Source organism: Tetrao urogallus, assembly GCF_951394365.1.
Source record: "Tetrao urogallus genome assembly, chromosome: 23".
Taxonomy (NCBI): domain Eukaryota; kingdom Metazoa; phylum Chordata; class Aves; order Galliformes; family Phasianidae; genus Tetrao; species Tetrao urogallus.
In genome coordinates, this window is record NC_136836.1 from 4,549,133 (window position 1) to 4,568,627 (window position 19,495).

At 59.9% G+C, this 19,495-nt stretch overlaps 2 protein-coding genes across 2 annotated transcripts; both read left to right on the top strand.

The window, feature by feature from the left end:
* Positions 1 to 7,875: 7,875 nt before the first annotated feature.
* On the top strand, positions 7,876 to 14,353 carry DLGAP3 (DLG associated protein 3; the record flags this gene model as incomplete). The annotated part of the gene is made up of 10 exons (XM_079546111.1): positions 7,876 to 8,886; positions 9,627 to 9,832; positions 10,544 to 10,610; positions 10,732 to 10,966; positions 11,371 to 11,711; positions 12,027 to 12,112; positions 12,766 to 13,190; positions 13,408 to 13,499; positions 13,620 to 13,763; positions 14,135 to 14,353. The coding sequence occupies 10 exons, from the start codon at positions 7,876 to 7,878 to the stop codon at positions 14,351 to 14,353; spliced, it is 2,826 nt and encodes a 941-aa protein (XP_079402237.1).
* A 2,576-nt stretch (positions 14,354 to 16,929) lies between these two features.
* SMIM12 (small integral membrane protein 12) lies at positions 16,930 to 17,211 on the top strand (the record flags this gene model as incomplete). Its single annotated transcript, XM_079546033.1, has 1 exon — positions 16,930 to 17,211. The coding sequence occupies one exon, from the start codon at positions 16,930 to 16,932 to the stop codon at positions 17,209 to 17,211; it is 282 nt and encodes a 93-aa protein (XP_079402159.1).
* Between the last annotated feature and the right edge of the window lie 2,284 nt (positions 17,212 to 19,495).

Genomic DNA, 19,495 nt, shown 5'->3' on the forward strand with positions numbered 1-19,495 from the left:
TGCCCTGTGGTGTTGTTCCAGGGTTCCCATCCTCAGGGCCCCTGGGGCACTGGGCACGTTCCTTCTCTCTATCTCATCTGCTGCCCACTGAAACGCTAATAAAATGGTGATAATGCCGCAGACGTCCTCTGGAAAGGGCTTTGAGACAGATGAAAAGCCCTACTTAAGAGGGAGGCCATTATTATTAATAACTTGGAGCAAGGCTGTAAATTCAGCCGATGCAGCTATTATGGGAAACGGAACTGCTCCTGTGCTGGCCCCACAGACCAAAGGTGCCCAGTGTGCGATGGGGATGGATGAGTGAGGACCACGTCCCTGTGCCCAGCAGCAGGACCTCTGGCACTGCCTGGCTGCAGTGTGTGCATGGGAACAGGCCAGCTTTTATGGGAAGGAGGGACCTGGGGCTGTGTGCGGTGCATGGGGTGTCTCCTTTACACAGAGGGATGTGGCTGGGGTTGGGCGCCGGGCTGAGACCTGGCTGCAGCTCAGGACAGGGGTTGCACAGCCTGTGGGGACCCTGTTGGTGGCTGCCTGTCAGGGATCATTGGGGAGCTGTTACACATTCACAAAAGAGACTTGAAAAATTACCCCATGCGACTCCAGCAGCCATCAGCCAGCTCAGCAAAAGGAACAGATTCCACTTGGGATCATTTTACATCCCTCATTTCCATCCTGTGCTGCAGCACAGCCTGCAGGATCCCATCCAGGGCCCCTGTAGGTGCCAACCCTATGGGCCTGGGGCTGGAGCAGGGGGTGCAGTGGGGTGCACGGGGCTGTGGGCTCACAGTGCTGCCTGCGCCCAGCTTGGAGCTTCTGCGGGGGAACGAGCTTTGATATAAATATCTTTTTGCTCAGCACACGACCTACTTTCCAGACAATGCCATTAGCCTCTCGACTCCCCCATTCATCTTCCACCGTCCTTCCCTCTCTCGTGTCCCTGCGCCGCTCTGCGCACCCACTGAGTGGGGAGGAAGGATGTGTGCACCGGGTGGCACCATGGGGACCCTGTGCTGGGGCCACCAACTGTCCCCTGGGCCACAGAGGCTGTGTGCCTCGCCCCTGACCTTGATCCTGCTTTGCAGAGGGGTCCTGGTTCTCTTTAGGGCTTTTCCATCCCACCCCAGAGGGTGCTCAGCTCTGATTGTCCCTTGCTCCTGTCCCCAGCTCGAGTCACTGTGCCCTGGATGGCAAACAGCCTCCTCCAGGGACAGCTTCATCAAGGATGAAAGGAAGCATGGCAAAGCAGGAGGCAGCCAAGTGTCATCCCTGAGCTGGCTCACAGGCTGGGGGTCAGGAGGTACCCAGGAGCACCCCGAGCACCAGGGCTGTGCATGGATGTCATCAGTGTGATCCCTGGGGAATGGCCTCGTGGCTGTCCAGGCTGTGCCCTGCGGCACCCGCTCACCTCTGTGTGCTGCTCGGGCTCAGTCCCCCACAGCTAAAATTAAATATGCAATTTGTATTGCTGGTAAATCCTGTAAATCTCTTTTATCTCTAAGCTCTTGTCGCAGGACTCTCAGGGGTGTAATCTCCGCAGCCCCTCGTGCTGCCCTTTGCAGCTCACTATCTCACTGCTCTCCCCTTCCCTCAGCCACGGTGGGACGCTCAGGGGCTGCAGCACAGCAGGATGCAGGGTGAGCTGAGCACCCCACGCACAGCTCAGCCTGACCCCGTGCCACCCCCATACTGCTCGCAATGGGGACACCGGTCACAACGGACCGACCCCATTCTCTTGGCACGGGGCTGTGCTGTGCCTGGTGCTCATGTCTCCCCCAACCCATGTGCTCTGCCCCCACTCTTAAGAGCATTGTGCAGAATTATGTATTTAAATATTTAGGTTTTCATCAGCTTTGCAAATTAAGCCCATCGATTAAAGCGGCAGTTCAGGCCCTTACTGGTGAGCGGTGCTGCGCTCTGCTCGGGGCAATCTGTGTCCATCCAGCCCTCACCCCATCATGGGGCTGCAGCTGAAGATGGGGTGCAGTGGCACACGATGTCCTTTGGTGGGGACAGTTGTTGCACATTCGCAGGGGCTGCTTGCTGGAAATGGCAACGTGAGCTGCAGAACAGGGCCGGTGCTGCAAAGTTAATGGGTTTTTTTGGGTGGCATTTGAGGTCGGGGCAGAGGATGGCGTGTGATGGGGGAAGCAGACCAGAGAGCAGCCCCTTGGCACGGCTGCGTGCCCTGAGCTCGTGAAAGCTGCTTTGAAGTGATCCCCAGCTTAAGTCATTACACTGCGTGGTTGGGGAGATAAGTGGCTTTGAAGCAGGCGCAGCACTTCCCTACGTTGGAAATGGGGTGAGCTGCAGCGCAGGTGGAACAGAACTGCTGGAGTTCAACTGGTTCTGCTGCACACTTGTGAGGTTCCCCACATCCACGTCCCTGCAAAGAGCCCCCAGTGCAGGAGGACCACAGGACACAGCCTTCAGAGGGCACCGGGCTGGGTCAGCACGCCGCTGGGGGCACATCCATTGCGTCCCCCCCTTGGCTGTGCGTGAATATTGGGCACGTTGGCTGTCCATCCTGCTGGGCCGAGGGAGCAAAGCTCTCTGTGGGCATTAGCAGCGACAGGCACGTGTTGGTGTGTGTGGGAGCCCCGTGCCTTTGGTTTGTTGGTGGCACCGCAGGGCAGTGGCAGCGCCCTGGGAGGGCGCATCCTTCTGCTGTATGGTGAAAGGAGGGCTGAGCTGCAGGATCACCACCACGCACCGCTTCGCTGCACAGGTGCATTTCCTCCCTGGCAGCCCCTGTCCTAATTACTCACTCATCCTTAATTACTCACTCCTCCCGACACCCTGAGGCCTCTGTGCTGGTACCGTTGGTTGATCCATTGAGCGGAGCTGTGTGGCCTTGAGACGTCCCCATTGGGGAGCAGGGTTGTCCCCTGGCCCTCTCTGTCCCCTCCTGTATGCGCGGTGGCTCCCGGTGTCCCCATGGGGCGTTCGTCACAGCTGTCTTCTTCCTGCCAGCCCCATCTGCTCCCATTTTTTAGGGGTTTTGCTGCACGTGAAGCAGCTCGCTCACAAACCGGGGGTCTGCGAGGCTCCTTCCTCCTCCACACTGGGATTCTCCAGCCCCAGCACAAACCTGCCAGCTGCCCCAGGGCTCCAGCAGTGGCACACAGCGCCGGTGGGGACCTGGCAGCCCTCTGCCCCCAGCTCCAGCAGCAGCAGCCAGCAGTGGCGGTGGGGATCCCGGTGCTGGCGGCCGTGCGGGATCCCCGGCAGCTGGGGCACGGCACGGCAGTATTTCCTCGCTCTACTCAAGGAGTAATTGCTCAGATGGGGACTTGGGGCAACTCCCATCCCTCTCCCGGCACGGTAATGAGTCAAGAAGCCTCAAAGACAAATGGCTCATTAAGAAGCAGTGCTGCATTGCAGGATTTTTCATCCCACCAACCGCTGCATCAGCAGAGGCAGTACCTCGCGCTCACTCTCCCCAGCGCTGGGAGAAGGAGCTGTCAGGCAACCGGCGCCGGTGCCAAAACTAATCATGTGCTTAATCAACGGCTCCCATCAAACAACCCGTCCTCGGCATCGGGAGTGGGTCGGATGGGAAGCACGGTGCTCAGCGCCACTCCTGGGGATCACCGGGTCGGGGTCGCCCCGGGGAGGCTGAGCAGCGCTCAGGGCTGGAGCAGCTCCTGCGCTGCTTCGTGGCACCACGTGGACGTGGGCAGCTCCAGCAGTGCTGCCCTGGGGCTGGGCTGAGCGCTGGCTCTGCACGTCCAGCTCCGATGGCTGGCGCTGGCGCCGCTCACATTTGCGGTTCTTCAGCTGATCTTTGTCCTACGTGACTTTTTAAAAAAACACCTTCATTCCTTATTTACAGCCACGTGGTTCCCACCCCTCGCCACCCGTTCCCAGGCAGTTTCTGCTCTCTGCTTGTTGTTTCATTACCGGTAATTTGGTTTCTTGATTGCATTACGTTGGCTGTGATTTTTACATCCTGCTCGCTCTCTATCCCAGGTTGGCTTCTCTTGGGGCTCCTCTGGATGTCCATCTGAGCACTGTTGGGAGCACAGAGCCCTGCACAGAACAAAGCCCTCTCAGGCAGCCCCAAACCCTGCTCTCCCAGCTGTGCTCGGTGCCGTCCCTCTGCTCCCAGCTCCCAGCCAACCTTTCTCCATCTGCACGTTGCTGCACGACGGATATTGCGCTGCCATCAGGAGCCAGCGCTGCTCCTGCCCTGCTCAGCCAGGCAGGGCCAGTGTGGGCTCTGGGGATGGGAGGTGGTCTGCAGCTCCATGAAGCCAAGTAGGGTCGCTCTCCTCCTTCCTTTCAAAGTAATTACTTCCAGGAACGACAAACTTCTGACTAATTACACTCTCTCTCTCCGGCCTGACGCAACTAATGAAATATCTGTGAGCCGCTTTCAGCTAATTCCACTTTTAAGAAAATAATTACTTGATGCAGAATTACGCACTAAATTAGGTGATTCCTTTCCCAGCACTCCCCCTCCCCTTTTTCTATTTTTTTTTTTCCTCAGGCTGAGTAAATTTTACTAATACGGCCTAATAAAATAACGGACTAATTAGTAATAAAATAAAATATTTGCTTTCTGCAATCCTGCTCGCTTACAACCAGTTGGGGAAAAAGTAAATAGATGAAAGGCATGGTGGAAGCGACCTGGCGCTATTCCGTATTTATTTTCATCCAACGACTGTAGATCAAATTTGCTCAGCTCTGAAGTGGGAAGAGCGTTATTTTTTTTCAGGCTCCAGCTCGCACGCGGTGCCGGGAGCTCAAGCTGCGTGTTTGTTCTCTCTTACTTTCATCACAAGCCATAAAAATCCCCAGCAGGAACCGCGCTGGCAAACTTGTCGCTAATTTGCAAAGCAGAATGGACCGGGCTCACTGCGCATCTCTGCCGGGCGAGCGGCTGCACAAAACCACTCTGCTCTCGCTGGTGGCAGGAGGAGCCTTTGTGGAGCATATGGACGGCTCCAGTGCAAATCAAAGTCAGTGCTGAGGCAGCTGCTGGGCAGCTCCGGCGCCCGCTGGCAGGGAATTGCATAAGAGGATGTGGCTGGGGATGGGTTCGGGGCGTTGCTGCGCCAAACGTGCAGGGCTGTGCTGGCCGTGGTGGAGGGAAGGATGCGGTGCTAAAAAGCCACAGGGATTTGGGTCAGGCTCTGTTTGGGGACGACCACCTCTTCCTTTTTGTGCTTCATCTCCCTGCAGAACTTTCGCCCCAGGACGCGCTGCTGGAGGGGACGTCGGGCTGTAAGGACATGAGGACGTGAGGACAGCATCCCTCTGAGCGCCGGGCGGTGAGTGCTGGGATGCTGGCTTTTGGGGTTGGACCTGAAAATGTGGGAAAAAACTCATTCTGTGGTACTAGGGGTCGTGGATCGGTGGGTATGTGTTCAGTGGGTGTAGTGGGTATGGATTCTGCGGGCATAGTGGGCATGGGTCAGCGGTTGGACTTGATCTTAGAGGTGTTTTCCAACCTCAGTGATTCTATGATTCCAACATTGTGTCAGACCTGAGCGTTGCAGTGGTGTTTGCGATCCTGTCCCCTTCCCACTGGGACTGCAGGGGTCTGGGCTCTGTGGGGACTGCACCACATCCCAACAGCCCTCGGCATCATCGTGGCATTGCCGAGGCTGAGATCTCACCGTGCTGTGCTGGGAAGCAGAACTTGTCTCTGCTAAAGGCCCCGGTGGGAAATCAAGCAGGGAGGTGGAATTTGGGTGAGCCCCACAGTGCCTGGGGTGATGGGTCCCAGTCCGCCCGCCGCTGACCCTGGAGTGGGGAGAAATTGCCGCAAAAGCAAAAGTCAGAAGGAGGTTGGTGGCGGGGGAATTGCTGATGGGAGTTTCTCCAGGCTTTGGATGCAATAAAGGCAAGAAGTGAGTTATTTGTAATGGTAATTACGCTCTTCCAGTTTATCCTAGCACATAATTGTGTGGGCGGTAGGTTCCCAATGGTGGTAATTACCCTGGTGTTAAATGGCACAAAATTCAGACGGGTGCTGGGTTTTTTTCCCTTTTCTGAATCTGCGATGGGACGCGGGGATGGGAGCATTCCCTTGGGTCCCTGCATGGGCAGCACAGCAGTGACCCAGACACATGGTCCATGGTGAGACCCATGGGAGTGCTCCATCCCCATCCCCATCCCCATCCCCATCCCCATCCCACTGCTGGTGGCTGCAGAAAAGCTGTAGCACTGCTTCGGCAGCATGCTGCTTTGTTTAATTCCTCCCATTCCTGAGCACAAAAGCCCACCTGGCTCCTAATAACAGGCTGCTCAGCTGTTTTGACTCCTTCTTCCCAATGCCATGGCAATATTTGCTTCAGCTGAGCACTTCCCTCTATGAACATGAGATGATAACTCAGGCCAAGGCAGAGGCGGGGCTGGGAGGGATCCTACAGCCACTACCCATCTGTCTGTCTGTCCGTCCATCCTTCTGTCTGTCTGTCCGTCCGTCCATCCACCCCTCCGTCCTGCTGCTGACTGCCCACCTGTTCCCACACCCCCCCAGCTGCTTGCCCGTGCCTCATTCCAGCTCTCCCAGGAGAGCAGAGGCATTTCTTCTTCCAGCAGGCTGCTGCTTCCTTCGTTTAAGATGCAGCAATTAGGGAGCCTCGTTAGAGCTGGAGTGAGACTGCGAGGGCGGGAGGGAGATGAGCAGGGCCATATGATGCAGCCTTGATGTTAGGAAGAAAGGCAAGGGGAGAAGCTCGGGGGTGGCTGGGGGATGCTCCCTGTTGCCACCAGTGCCTGCAGCCACCGGACCGTGCTGTACTCAGAGGTGTTGAGTCCCCATGCCCTCCTGGTGTTCCGTGGGCACAGTTTGTATGTCTCAGTGCACCCCAGGGGTTCCTCATTTTCTCCCTCCTGCTCCCCATCCAATTGCTCAATGTGGCCCCCCAGGGCTGCTTGTCCCTGCTGTCCCATGTCCCCAAGTGTTGTCCCCAGGCATGTCACCATGGCTGCTCCACCTCTCCTGAGCCTGATCGCAGAGCTGGGGTGCCCACGGCACCCTCCCTAAGTATGATAACAAGGCTGTTAATTGACGCCTGTTAATTAGCTGAGCTACTCTGGAGAGTAAGTAATTTCCTCGTTTATAGTCATACCCAAGGCAGAGCCTTTGAGGGGCTGTAAGGAAGGTAAACTCCTGTGGGGCACACATCTCTGGGGGTCTCTGTGGCCCTGCATGGCATCTGGGGACACAGTGAGGACAGAGCCAGCCCTGGGGCTGCCATCAGAGGGGGCTGATGTGATGCCCTGCGTTTTGCTTCAGAAATGATTAAATGAGAGCTATGTGTGTGTGTGGTGGCAATGCGTGGGGATGGCTTTCCTTGCTCCTTGTCTTTGCTGCCAGTGGGCACGTGGTGGTGGAGGATGGCATTGGAGGAATGTGAGGTGTCAATACACAGTGGAATGGTGGGAGGATGGGCGGGTTGGAGATGTCATCATGGAGCAGCCCCCCCCGGCCCCCCGCTTCAGCTCATTAGTGGCTCTGTGAATCGCAACGGCTGGAAAATGCAGCCAGAACTGTTTTCCTAATGGAAAAGCACGTCATGATGTTTGGTGCCAGGGAAGAAAACAAGTTTCTTATGATGTCGAAATGTCCTCCCGCATTAAGGATCTGCTTTGAGGCAGGCTGCTGCTTTTCCTTAGAAATCCCTATGGTTTGGCATCCCCTCGGGCAGCCTAGTGCCCTGGGTGGGGTTGGGGGGCTCAGCAAGGCTGGATCCTGCCATGGGTGCTTCCTGACCCCGTGCAGCCAGAACACTTTACCTGCTTAGCAATGGGGGTTTGGGCAGCTGGATGGGAGCATGACAGTTTGCCCTTGCCTGTCCCCGCAGGTGAGCCCGCAGGGAAAACCCTGCAGGATGCCGAGGCTACGGGGCAGGTGCTGACACCATGAAGGGCTACCATGGGGAGCGTAGCCAGACACAGCACTCCTCCGGCCACCGCTGCCGCTGCATCCCAGAGGACTGCGAGCGTCCCGCCGACTACATCCCCGACGGCCACCCGCCTTACCTGCTCAGCCCCAGCGAGCCGTGTTCCCTGGAGCATCCCTTCTGCCCGGTGCGGAGCCCCGGCACGGCCGGCGAGTGCGGTCCCCTGAGCGATCCGCCCTCCGGCAGCGCCAGCAGCACCTTCCCGAGGATGCACCACGCGCAGCAGCATCAGCCCTACGACTCCTGCGACGAATGCATGGCGACCGCCCACCCCTCCAGCAAGATCAACCGCCTGCCCCCAACGCTGCTGGACCAGTTTGAGAAGCAGCTGCCGCTGCACCACGACGGCTTCCACACTCTGCAGTACCCGCGGGCCGGCGGCGCCGAGCCGCGCAGCGAGAGCCCCAGCCGCATCCGCCACCTCGTCCACTCCGTGCAGAAGCTCTTTGCCAAGTCGCACTCCCTGGAGGCGCCCGCCAAGCGGGATTACAACGACACCAAGATGGACGGCCGCGGGGACGGCTACCACCACCACCACCACCATCACCACCACCACCACCACCAGTCCCGCCACGGCAAGCGTAGCAAGAGCAAGGATCGCAAGGTGGATTCCCGGCACCGGTCCAAGATGATGGGCTGGTGGAGCTCCGACGACAACCTGGACAGCGACAGCAGCTACATGGTGTCTGGCCGGCACGCCGTGGACCAGGGCACCCAGTACTGCGTGGACGCTCCCGAAAGTGCCTTCAGAGACTTGACCTTGAAGAATCTAAAGAGCGGCGGGGAAGGGAAATGCTTGGCGTGTGCTGGGATGTCCATGTCTCTGGATGGACAGACGGTCAAGAGGAGCGCCTGGCACACCATGACCGTCAGCCAAGCCCGCGAAGCCTACCCCAGCGCCAGCGGCACGGAGAAAACCTTGATGCTTCAGGAGACAAAGGCCAAAGACAGAGCCTACCAGTACCTGCAGGTGAGGGGGACAGGCAGGGCAGGTGCTGCTGTCCCACAGGACTGTGGTTGGTGATGCCATAGAGATGCCGTGGGGTGAGCTGGGACCGTGTCTCTGCATCCTGATGGTTTGGGGTGGTGTGGGGCCATGCCAGCTCCACGGGTTGCTGCTGTCCTCAATCCTTGCAGGGTTCCTTGCAGGTGGCACTAAGTTCCTCTGCCGTCTTCTGGTCCATGGGTTGGGGTCAAGGCAGCTCTAGCTGCGCAGGCTCCTCGCAGCCCTCTGCCCTCTCCCTCTTTTGGGCTTTTATCTTTCCTGCGCCTGGCCCAGTGCCACCGCCAGTCCCATCACGTCACCAGGCTCCCTTCTAGGTCACCTCCCTTCTAATTAAAAGCTAATTAACTCTTCGCTCCCTTTCCCGGGGAAGGAGACAGGGAGAAACAACACCGGGGTGGCTGGCAGCAGGGGTTATCAGAACAGAGTGCCGGCCCTGCCACCATCCTGCATGGCCTGGGGACAACATTGTGCCACCGCAGCTTGGTAAGGGCCTGTGGCAGCAGCACAGCCACACTGACATGGGTGGGATTTGGCCTGGCCGTGACTGCCAGGGGGGCCACAAGGTGGGAAGAGGCAAGCAGGGGACGCAGCTGGGACTGCCAGCAGGGATCTACCCTCCTGGTTTTGGGGCAGGGAGGGTGGAAGAGTGGTGCCGGGCTTGGGCTGTTGTGTGCCACTGCATACCCACACACCCCCCACCCCAGGTGCCGCAGGACGAGTGGAGTGGGTACCCGGCGGTGGGCAAGGACGGGGAGATCCCCTGCCGGAGGATGCGCAGTGGCAGCTACATCAAGGCCATGGGCGACGAGGACAGCGCCGATTCAGATGCCAGCGCCAAAGTGTCGCCCCGGGCGGCCACACGGAGAGACAGCTACCGCCGCTCCTCCAGCGCCGACCAGGCCAGGAGCAAGTAAGGGTGCTGCTGGGCTACGGGAGGGAGCCGGGCTGCAGCTACGTACAGAGAAAGGGGCACAATGGCAGGGAGATTCCCAAATACCGGCAGTGTCCTTGTCCCCACTGCACGTAGCATGGAATTTCCGCTCTCCTGATGGCTCTGTACCAGTGGCACCTAGGATGGATTTTTGGGTTGGTGATGACCCTGTGCTGGGCGCCTGCTGTCTCTGCAATGTGCCGGGTGCCAGGAGCTCTGGCTGCAGCTGCACTCTGCCTGCATGGGTGCAGAACCCCAGTGGGGACCTTGCATGCGCCTTGCTGCCACCGCTTGTGCACGGAGCCCTGCACGGCAGCACCCTGCCAGGGGCTGCTCCACCTCGGGGCTGGCACAGGGAGCCTCTTCTGAGCATCTCCGTGCCAAACCCGAGTGGAGGGCAAAGCACCAGGCAGGCACATGGAGCACAACTATTTTGGAGAGCTGTGTTCAGCCCCACCTGCGGCAGCTCTGGGGAGCCCCCAGCCCTGCCAGGAGAGTAGGGGCAGTGGGAAGGGCTCTGTGCAAGAGCTGCAGTGGACAAGTGGGGCTTGTGGGACCATTGCTGCGGCTGCATTTCCAAATGCTCGGCTTGACTGTGTTGCTTTTGGTGCCATCCCTTCTATTCCCACTGTCTCTCATTAGGTTTGCAAGTAGGCACTATTCTGATTCATATATCTGTAACTGTCCCAGCTGCGGTGTGCCACCTCGAATGCTCCCTCGGGGGCAGGGCTACGGGCGCTCCTTCACCACTGGCCAGGTAGGGTCCCTGTCCCAGCCGGCACCTGGCACTGTGCTGGGGCCACGGATCTGTCCCCACACCGGGGCAGAGAGTGGATGCTGTGGATGCCACCCCAACCATCACCCACTGCTCTCTGCAGATCAATGATGAGCTCAACCACCAATTTGAGGCTGTGTGTGAGTCTGTTTTTGGTGAGGTGGAGTCGCAAGCCGTGGAGGCTCTGGACCTGCCCGGCTGCTTCCGCATGCGGAGCCACAGCTACCTGCGGGCCATCCAGGCGGGCTGCTCCCAGGACGACGACTGCCTCTCGCTCTTCTCCATGTCAGCCCCCGCCGGGCCGCCCATCACCAGCAGCATCCTGAAGCCTGGCACCTGTGAGTCCTGGGGGTGGTGAGGGATTGGTAGCAGGAGGGTCCCCATGCAGCCCCACCTGCACTGAGCCCCGTGCAGCCCCACCTCGCTCATGGCTCGGCCGCACCATGGGATGCCCCCCACCTTGCCCCCAGCATCCTTCTGCTGTCTTTCTTTCCCTGTTCTTTGCTTCCCTTTGCTGCCCCTTGCTGCATGAATGGGTCTGGGCCGCTTTCCAGTCCCTTTCTGGGGCTAAATTAGCCAGATGACTGCTCAGCGTCTTGCAGGGCTGCCCCAAATTGGTGTCTGGGCTCCTTGTTGCGGAGGGGGGTGGGTGCTGCTCCCCAGGGTGCCCGCTCGCGGTAGGAAATGAGCAAATTTTCTCTGTTTTCACGCACCTTTTCATCCTGCGCCTCTCCCACAACAGCCTTCAGTTACAGAAAAGCTCCACCTCCCATCCCTCCAGGAACCAAAGCCAAGCCCCTCATCTCCGTCACCGCGCAGAGCAGCACCGAGTCTGCTCACGAGAGCTACCTGCCCAGCGAGGTCACCCGCGGCCCCGCCTGGTCCAAAGATGCCGCGGCCCGCTGCAATTCAGCAGAGAGCCTGGAGAGCTCCAAGGTGACGGCCGTGTCCCTTGAACTGCCACCGGTGCAGCCCCGCACAGCCCCCAAGCCCTCCACGCTCATCATCAAGGCCATCCCCGGGCGGGAGGAGCTGCGCAGCTTGGCTCGGCAGAGGAAGTGGCGGCCGTCCATTGGTGTCCAGGTGGGCTTCATTCCTCCAGATGGGCTGAGATCTGGAGATCAGTCTGTCCCAGCCATGCTGAGCGTCTACCACTTGTCCCTTTGCTTCCAGTGTGCCTCTCTGATGGCCCTAATGCCAACAGCGCGCTCACCACAGTGGCCCTAAAGCCACCTCCACGTCCACTGGGTGGCCTTAATGCCACCCCCTGTGCCACCACAGCGGCCCTAATGCCACCCCTGTGCCCACCCACTCTCCTAACAGTGCAGCGTTCTCTGGGCACTGGATGCCAATGGTATGGGGCCACCCTCCAGCATGCTCTCTCTCTGCCCCTGGCAGGTTGAGGCTGTCTCTGATTCGGACACGGAGAGCCGGAGCCAGAGGGAGTTCCACTCCATCGGGGTGCAGGTGGAGGAAGACAAAAGGTATGCCTTGCCAAGCTCCTTGGCCAGTGGCTTTCCCCAGTTGGATCCCTCCTGGGCTTTCTGAACTGACCCAGTTCCTGCCTGCATCATTTTCTCTCATCTGATGCTCCCAGAGCTCAGCACCATCCCTATCCTGAGCCTTCTGTCCCCATAAGGAGCAGAATCTGGCCTTGGTGCCCACACTTCATTGCTTGTAATGGACAGCCTGGGGAAGGGGATCCCCTGCTCCCACACTGTGTTGGGGTCTCGTTTACTGGGGTTCAGCTCGAAACCTGCACAGATGTGGGTGAAAACTCTGGGCTTTTCTGCAACAAAACATGAATTTTTGCATGGGTGGGCGTGCTGTGTGCTGGGACCTGCATGGTGCATGAGCAGATGAGCACTGGGAGCGTGCCCACCCACCCTGGTGCACACTGCTCTGCATCCTCCAGCATCGTCCAGCACTGGTAGCCATGGAAACGGGCTAAGAGCACAGGAAATGAGGGACAGGAAAGATGCAGCTGCTCAGGGCTGTCCCTGCAGCCCCAAATACTGGGTGTCCCCAGCCGCAGGACGATGCCCACAGGGGGACAGGAATGGTAGGGATGTCCTCGCTGGCCCCGTAGCTCCCAGCATCCTCACCACAACGACCCCACACGCTCTCTCTGTCCCAGGCGCGCCCGCTTCAAGCGTTCCAACAGCGTGACGGCGGGTGTGCAGGCAGACCTGGAGCTGGAGGGCTTCGCCGGGCTGGCCGTGGCCACTGAGGACAAAGCTCTGCAGTTTGGCCGCCCCTTCCAGCGGCACTCCTCGGAGCCCGAGTCCGGCCGGCAGTACGCAGTGTACAAAACGGTGCACACGCAGGGCCAGTGGGCGTACCGGGAGGACTACCAGATGCAGTACGATGCAGTGGAGGTGCCACGCCGTGATGCGTGGATGGAGCGGGGCTCCCGCAGCCTGCCTGACTCCGGCCGTGCCTCCCCCTGCCACCGCGATGGGGAATGGTTCATCAAACTGCTGCAGGCTGAGGTGGAGAAGATGGAGGGCTGGTGCCAGCAGATGGAGCGGGAGGCCGAGGACTACGACCTGCCGGAGGAGAGTGAGTGGGGCCGGGTACCCAGGGCTGCACCGCGCTGCTCTCACTTGGAGCATCTCGGTGGTGCCACCTGGCTCAGGGAGGGTCGAGAGGTTGGGATCAGTGTAGACGTCTCTGGGGATCCCAAATGGTGGAGCGGGGCCCTTGCTGAGTGGTGGGGAGGGGATGCCCGTGTCCCCGTAGGAGATATGACTGTCTGCTTTCTGCCCGGCACCGCCAGTCCTGGAGAAGATCCGGAGCGCCGTGGGCAGTGCTCAGCTCCTCATGTCCCAGAAGGTGCAGCAGTTTTACCGACTCTGCCAGCAGAACATGGTGAGTGCCTGAACACCATCCTGGGTTGTGCTGAGCCTGCGGCTGCTGGGGCGATGCCAGCACAGCGGGTGTCCTGCACGTGAAATGTGACCCACGTGGTCTCCCTCAACGTCCCCACAGGATCCCAACGCATTCCCAGTGCCCACCTTCCAAGACCTGGCCGGCTTCTGGGACCTGCTGCAGCTCTCCATTGAGGATGTCAGCATGAAGTTTGCAGAGCTCCAGCAGCTCAAGGCCAACGGGTGGAAGATCATTGAGCCCAAGGTAAGGGCAGGGCTCGCTAGGGGTGTGCAGGGCCGGTGCTGTGCACATCCCTCCTTTCCTCTTCATCCCCAAGCACATCTGTGGCCAAACCACTGCTGTGGAGTTACCGCCAGCAGAGCCAGCGGGTGCTTTTAGCAAACACTTGAAAAACAAAGAACAGGAAAAAATGAGGCCATTCCTCTGCTGTGATATTGCAGCTGGATTCTGGGCAGTGCCGTGTGCCAAGGGCCAGGCACGATCCTGCACACGTGCAGCTGCAAGGAGGGATGCACGGCACAGCCTCATCTCATCGCTCTGACATCGGCAGGGGGGGAAAGGAGGCTCAGGGCCGGTCCCACGCTCGCCCTGAGGCTCTCCCACTGTCTGTGCAGGAGGAGAAGAAGGTGCCTCCCCCGATACCAAAGAAGCCGCCGCGCTCCAAGGTGCATCCGGTGAAGGAGCGCTCCCTGGACTCGGTGGACCGGCAGCGGCAGGAGGCACGCAAGCGGCTCCTGGCAGCCAAACGCGCCGCCTCCTTCCGCCAGAACTCGGCCACTGAGAGCGCAGACAGCATTGAGATCTACATCCCCGAGGCGCAGACCCGGCTGTGACCGCGGCCTCGGCTTTTCTACCCGGACTGGACGGCGCGTCCATCGCTCACTGTGATCAGGGGCCGTGGAGACACCCTGGGGGCAGCGCTTGGCCCGCTCACAGCTTCTCTCTTTTCTATCGTAGACGTTTCATGGATCCGACGGTGAATGAGCACCAACCCGGTTCTGCCCCATCCCGTTGCCCCCTGCTCGCATGCCCCTGCCCGTCTCTCCCAGGGTCCAGGGCTCTTCCTTCCCCCTGCCCTCTTTGGGGCCGTGTCTCAGCTCTTGTATCCTTGACCCCTCCTTGGTCCCTATCCCATCCAAAGGAGAGGTGACCCCAGCCCCCGGCCCTGCCGGGTGGGAGGGGATGGGGCCGCAGGCAGGCCCCCCCACTTCTCTGTAACTCAGTGCAATCCCATGGCTGCGGGGACGAACCCCCGAGCCCCCAGCCCCATGCCCAGCTGGAGCCCTGCTCCGCTCCCTGCCTCCTGCCCCGGTGCTGTGGGGAACCCAGGAGTCCTCAACCTATATTCATATATAAATATTACCTAAGGAATAAAACAGAAACTACACATGACCAGAGCTGTGTTCTGGAGGGCGGGATGGACCAGAGCAGCAGGTCCCCTGGTCCCAGTGAGCTGAACCTGCATCTCTCACACTGAGCAGCAGCACTGTGCTCTCCAAGCCCTTCCTGCCACTTTTCCCAGTCAGTTGCATGGGAACACCATGGGGACAGGGCAGTTGGTTCCCTTGCATCTTGCAGCCTGGGCACAGGTGTGTGAGCAAGGCAGCAGTGCTGGGGAGACCTTCCTATGCTTATGCAGGACCTTAGTGCAGGGACAGAGCAGGTATGGTGCTGCTGGCCGGGGCTGGCCTCGGTGTCCCCTGCACATGGGGACCGGGCTGTAGGTGTGGGGCAGGAGCTTCCCCCTGAGTGTGGGGCTGCTGGAAATCCCTCACAGGGTTATGCCTTCTCCCTGAGCTGCCATTGCCCTGCAAGGATGGGACACCACGGATGGGGTTGTTGAGCCCTTGGTGCCCCATGGGGACAGGGGGCAGCCTGGGATGCAGCATTTATGCTACAGGAATTCCTTGAAGCCACGAATTCCTTGACAGCAGCTTCCATAGGGGATCTGGAGATGAGGCTGCATCCATCCCATCCCCATTCCGAGCACAGCCCATACAGGGCAGGTGCACAGCACATCTGTGCTGCTTGCCCTCGGCGAGGGGCTGCCATGGGGAGCAGCCCCAGCTGCCTGCTCCCACCACCCCCATGCCCAGGGAATCTGCCTGCACTGTGACCCCTCCAAGGGCTCCCATCCCCAAGTCCCCTTCTTCCCATGGGCGGGTGGCAGAGGGAGTGGACATCGGTGCCTCGAGTTCCTATAGGTGCCAGGCATCTCCTCAAACCCACAGTCAGCTCTTCAGGATTTGGGAGCGGGGGGCTTCAGCTTGTGTCCCCTCACAGTGGAGGCTTGGGAGGGTCTCAAGAGCAGGGCAATGATTCTGGGGGGGCTTTGTGCCCTGGTGAGAAGCGGCGCTGAAGGTCCAGATGTCACTTCTTCGGGGGGCAGTAGGAATCAGGCATTGTGAAGGATGATGGAGAAAGGGTGTAGGGATGGAGCTCCCAGCCCTTCACCCCACAGCCCAGTCCTGCCACCACCACACCGTAGCTTTAGAGCTGTGCCTGCACAGGGACACCCTGAGCTCCCCCGAGACCTCCGGCCCTTCCAGCACTGTACAGTGACCGTGACACGTGGCTCCGTTTTTATTGTAACAAACCTCCAGAATTAATAAAAAGACCACTTTGGTTACTCCGGGGCAGCGGCCACCTCCCCATGGGGACACGGCTGGCGCCCGGCTCGCCTTTCCCTGCTCTGTGTGGTGCCCTTCGTGTGCGTGGGGCGGGCACGGGGGGGGTTTAAGGGGTGGGCATGGGGGGGGGGGGGGGGTTCATGATCCGTGGGGGCGAGAAATCACAGTCTTACAGAACTTACAGTAGGGATTGGAAGGGACCTCTAAAGCAGGCTGACTGCAGGGGCGGGCAGCACAGGGGCACCCCAGCGCGGGCTGCCCGCGTCTCCGTGCGCAGCTCTTCCCTCCAGGTCTCCCGGCACGGTTTCACCCCACGTGCCGCCCACCCCCGTGTCTCCCTCTGCGCGGAGCTTCCCCCGCTGCCATCCCACGTCTCACCCCACGTCTCACCGCGCGGCTCTCCCCCCACGGCTCTCCCTTCGGCTCTCCTGCCGCATCTTTCTTCCCGCAGCCTCCCACCCGCCTCTCCCCGCTTCTCTCTCCGTTTCTCCCCCTTTCCCCTCATTTCCCATCCCGCTCCCCGCTCTGCCCGCTAGGTGGCAGCACACACCGCCATGCGCCGCTCTGGCCCCGGTACCGGAAGTAGCGGTGGCGGCGGCGGCGGCGGCCGGGCCCGGGTGAGCGCGGCCCGCACGGAGCTCCGTGTCCCGCAGCCGCTGCGGGGCACCGGTGAGCGCCCGCTCCGGGGTGCGGGGTGTGGGGAGGCCGCCGGGCTCCGGGCACCGCGGTGTAGGCCCAAGCGGGGCTCGTTGGGCTCGGCCGCTCGTCTCGGTGCCGCCATGTGGTCCGTGCTGTGGAGCGCCGTGCGAACCCACGCGCCTTACGTCACCTTCCCCGTGGCCTTCGTGGTGGGTGCCGTTGGATACCACCTGGAGTGGTTCATCCGCGGCCCCAGCCCGCCGCCGGCCGAGGAGGAGGAGAAAAGCATCTCGGAACGGAGGGAGGATCGAAAACTACAGGAGATTGCGGGCAAGGACCTGACCGAGGTGGTGAGCCTCAAGGAGAAGTTGGAGTTTGCCCCTCGGGCGGTGCTGAACAGGAACCGGCCCGAGAAGAGTTGATGGAGCTGTCGGTTCTGCCAGCTGAAGCTGAGGACTCCCAGCTGGCCCTGGGCTGTGCACAGCAGCACTGTGCTGGGGCTCCTCTGCACCTGCACACCTCTGCCCACCACCCCGTCCTGCACCTGGCTGTGCTCGGGCTGTTCTCTGCCTCTACGTCACCTTCCCTGGGCTCTGCAGACCTGTCAGGGTTTCCCCACCCCGTGAATGTCTCCAGGACTGCAGCCAGACTCTGTCCTCCACAGCTGATGGGGAACGGAGCAATGGTTTGGAGATGGAATGTGTGAAACTCACCAGCTCTCAACCCATTCTGGCCCTGGCAGCACGAAACCTTCATGGCTTTATCCGCCACACGTGTCGCTTTAGGTTTGATTTCTTTGTGGGCATGGAAACAGAAGAGATCTGCTCTCTACTGTACGTTTGGACCTGAGTGATATGGGGTAGGGTGGGCTGACTGCAGGGCGAGGAGGACCTGCCCTCCTACTTCCATCTCGTCTTGCTCTTTGTGAACCCAGACTGGTTTGCTAGAGACCTCAGCACCTCACCAACATGTTATCACCATGAGAGCCTGAGTGCAGTGGGGATCCGGAAGCTCTCTGCACCATCCTGGGGCTTTGCAGCAGAGAAATGGACCAGGAGGCAGACATCCCGGCCCTGCATCCATTGTGGAGCTCAGAGGTGTAGAGAATGAGAACTCTTGCTTTGTACAGGCACAGCCAGATTAAACTTCTGTGAGTCCTGGGCCTCAGTGTCTTCTTCTGCATTGTCAACAGTCCGAAAACCTGATTCAGAGCATGTTTCTGCTCCTGGTGTTTTCAAGAAACCCCACTTGGCATGGCTGGGGAGGGGTGATGGTCAGAAGGGTGGAGGAAGCACTGAAATGCCAGGCTGTGTTGCTGTGTGCCTCCCTCCCAGCCCCCCCGTGCCACGTCACCGCTTCCCCTCAGCGTCCTTATCTAAACCAGAAGGGTGGTGACAGCGCTGGGTGGGGGCCCGAGGGACAGGAGCAGGAATGTTTTGTGCCAAGGGGCGAGCGCTGGGATACCTGAAACCAGGCCAGGGCCAGTGGTGTCCCTTCGTGCCACAGGAGTGTTACCAGCACTGGGATGAAACTCTGAGCAGCATCAGCCCCACTCTGTGCTGTTACTCTGCCTGCAGCTTGGGGTTATCGCTCCCTCCCGGCTTGTTTTTCCCTGGTCACGCAGCTAGCCTTCTCACCCTGCCCCAGCCTGGCCTTCCCCTCTCGGGGCCGATAAATCTGTTGTGTCTCATGCAAAGCCCTGATGTCAGCAGCCAGTTCAGCTTTTTGCATTGCTCTGTCCCGCTTCCTTCTGCCCTGCTGACAGCTTTACTGCCCGGGCCATGTTTACCTCCCGACCTGCTCTCCTCGGGCTGGCTTGCTGCCTGCTGGCTGAGCTCTCCACCAGGAACTTGCCATCTGAGGCTGTTTGTGAGAGAAATGAGGCAGGCAGGGCCAAGAGGAGCTGCGTGTGCTGTGCGGTGGCTGTGATCAGCACTGCCTGGACCTGAATGTGCAGGAAGACTCTTGTGGCAATGCCCCAAGCCCAGTCCTGCTGTCTCCCCATGTTCTGGAGTTCAAATGCCTCTCTGTCCCCCTTGCCGAGAGGCTCTTGTACTCAATCTCTGCCTTTCCCAGCCCAGCTGGGAGCGATGCTGGGCTCACTGTTGTGCTCTGGGGTGGGAATGAACCCTTCACTTCCCCCACCTGGGACCAGTCGGACCCAGCTCGGAAACCTCTTCTGAAATTCCTTTGTTCACCCTGCGACGGAGCGTCTCCCGTGGCTGTTTATAGCCCATTGATCTGCCTGTTCTCAGGCCCGCAGGGCACAATCGTGCTTTGTTGGGGCTTTGTTGGCCCATTTCCTGCCCCTAAGCCCACACAGCCTCTCCGCTTGCTGAAACAATGTGTGCAGAAGGATGGGCCACGAGCAGCATCTGTGTGGGTACCACAAGCCCCGCAGTGCATCCCCAACCTCTGCAGCCATCTGTACCTGCTACCTGACCAGTGCTTCCACGTTTCCAGCTGGTTTCTGCACCAGCAGACCACTAGAGGTGAGCCATGGGCTCCCCAGGGCACTGGGGGCTTTCTGCAGACCGGTTACAAACGAGGGAAAGTGCCACAATTCTCCTAAACCCTTGGTGCTGCAAACCCACCCTTCCTCCCATTGAATCTCAACAATGTGCTGCCTGGGAATCACTCTCTGGACAAGAATAGGAGTCGGCGAGAACTCAGAGCTGGGAAAAATAGCCATGATATCTTACTAGG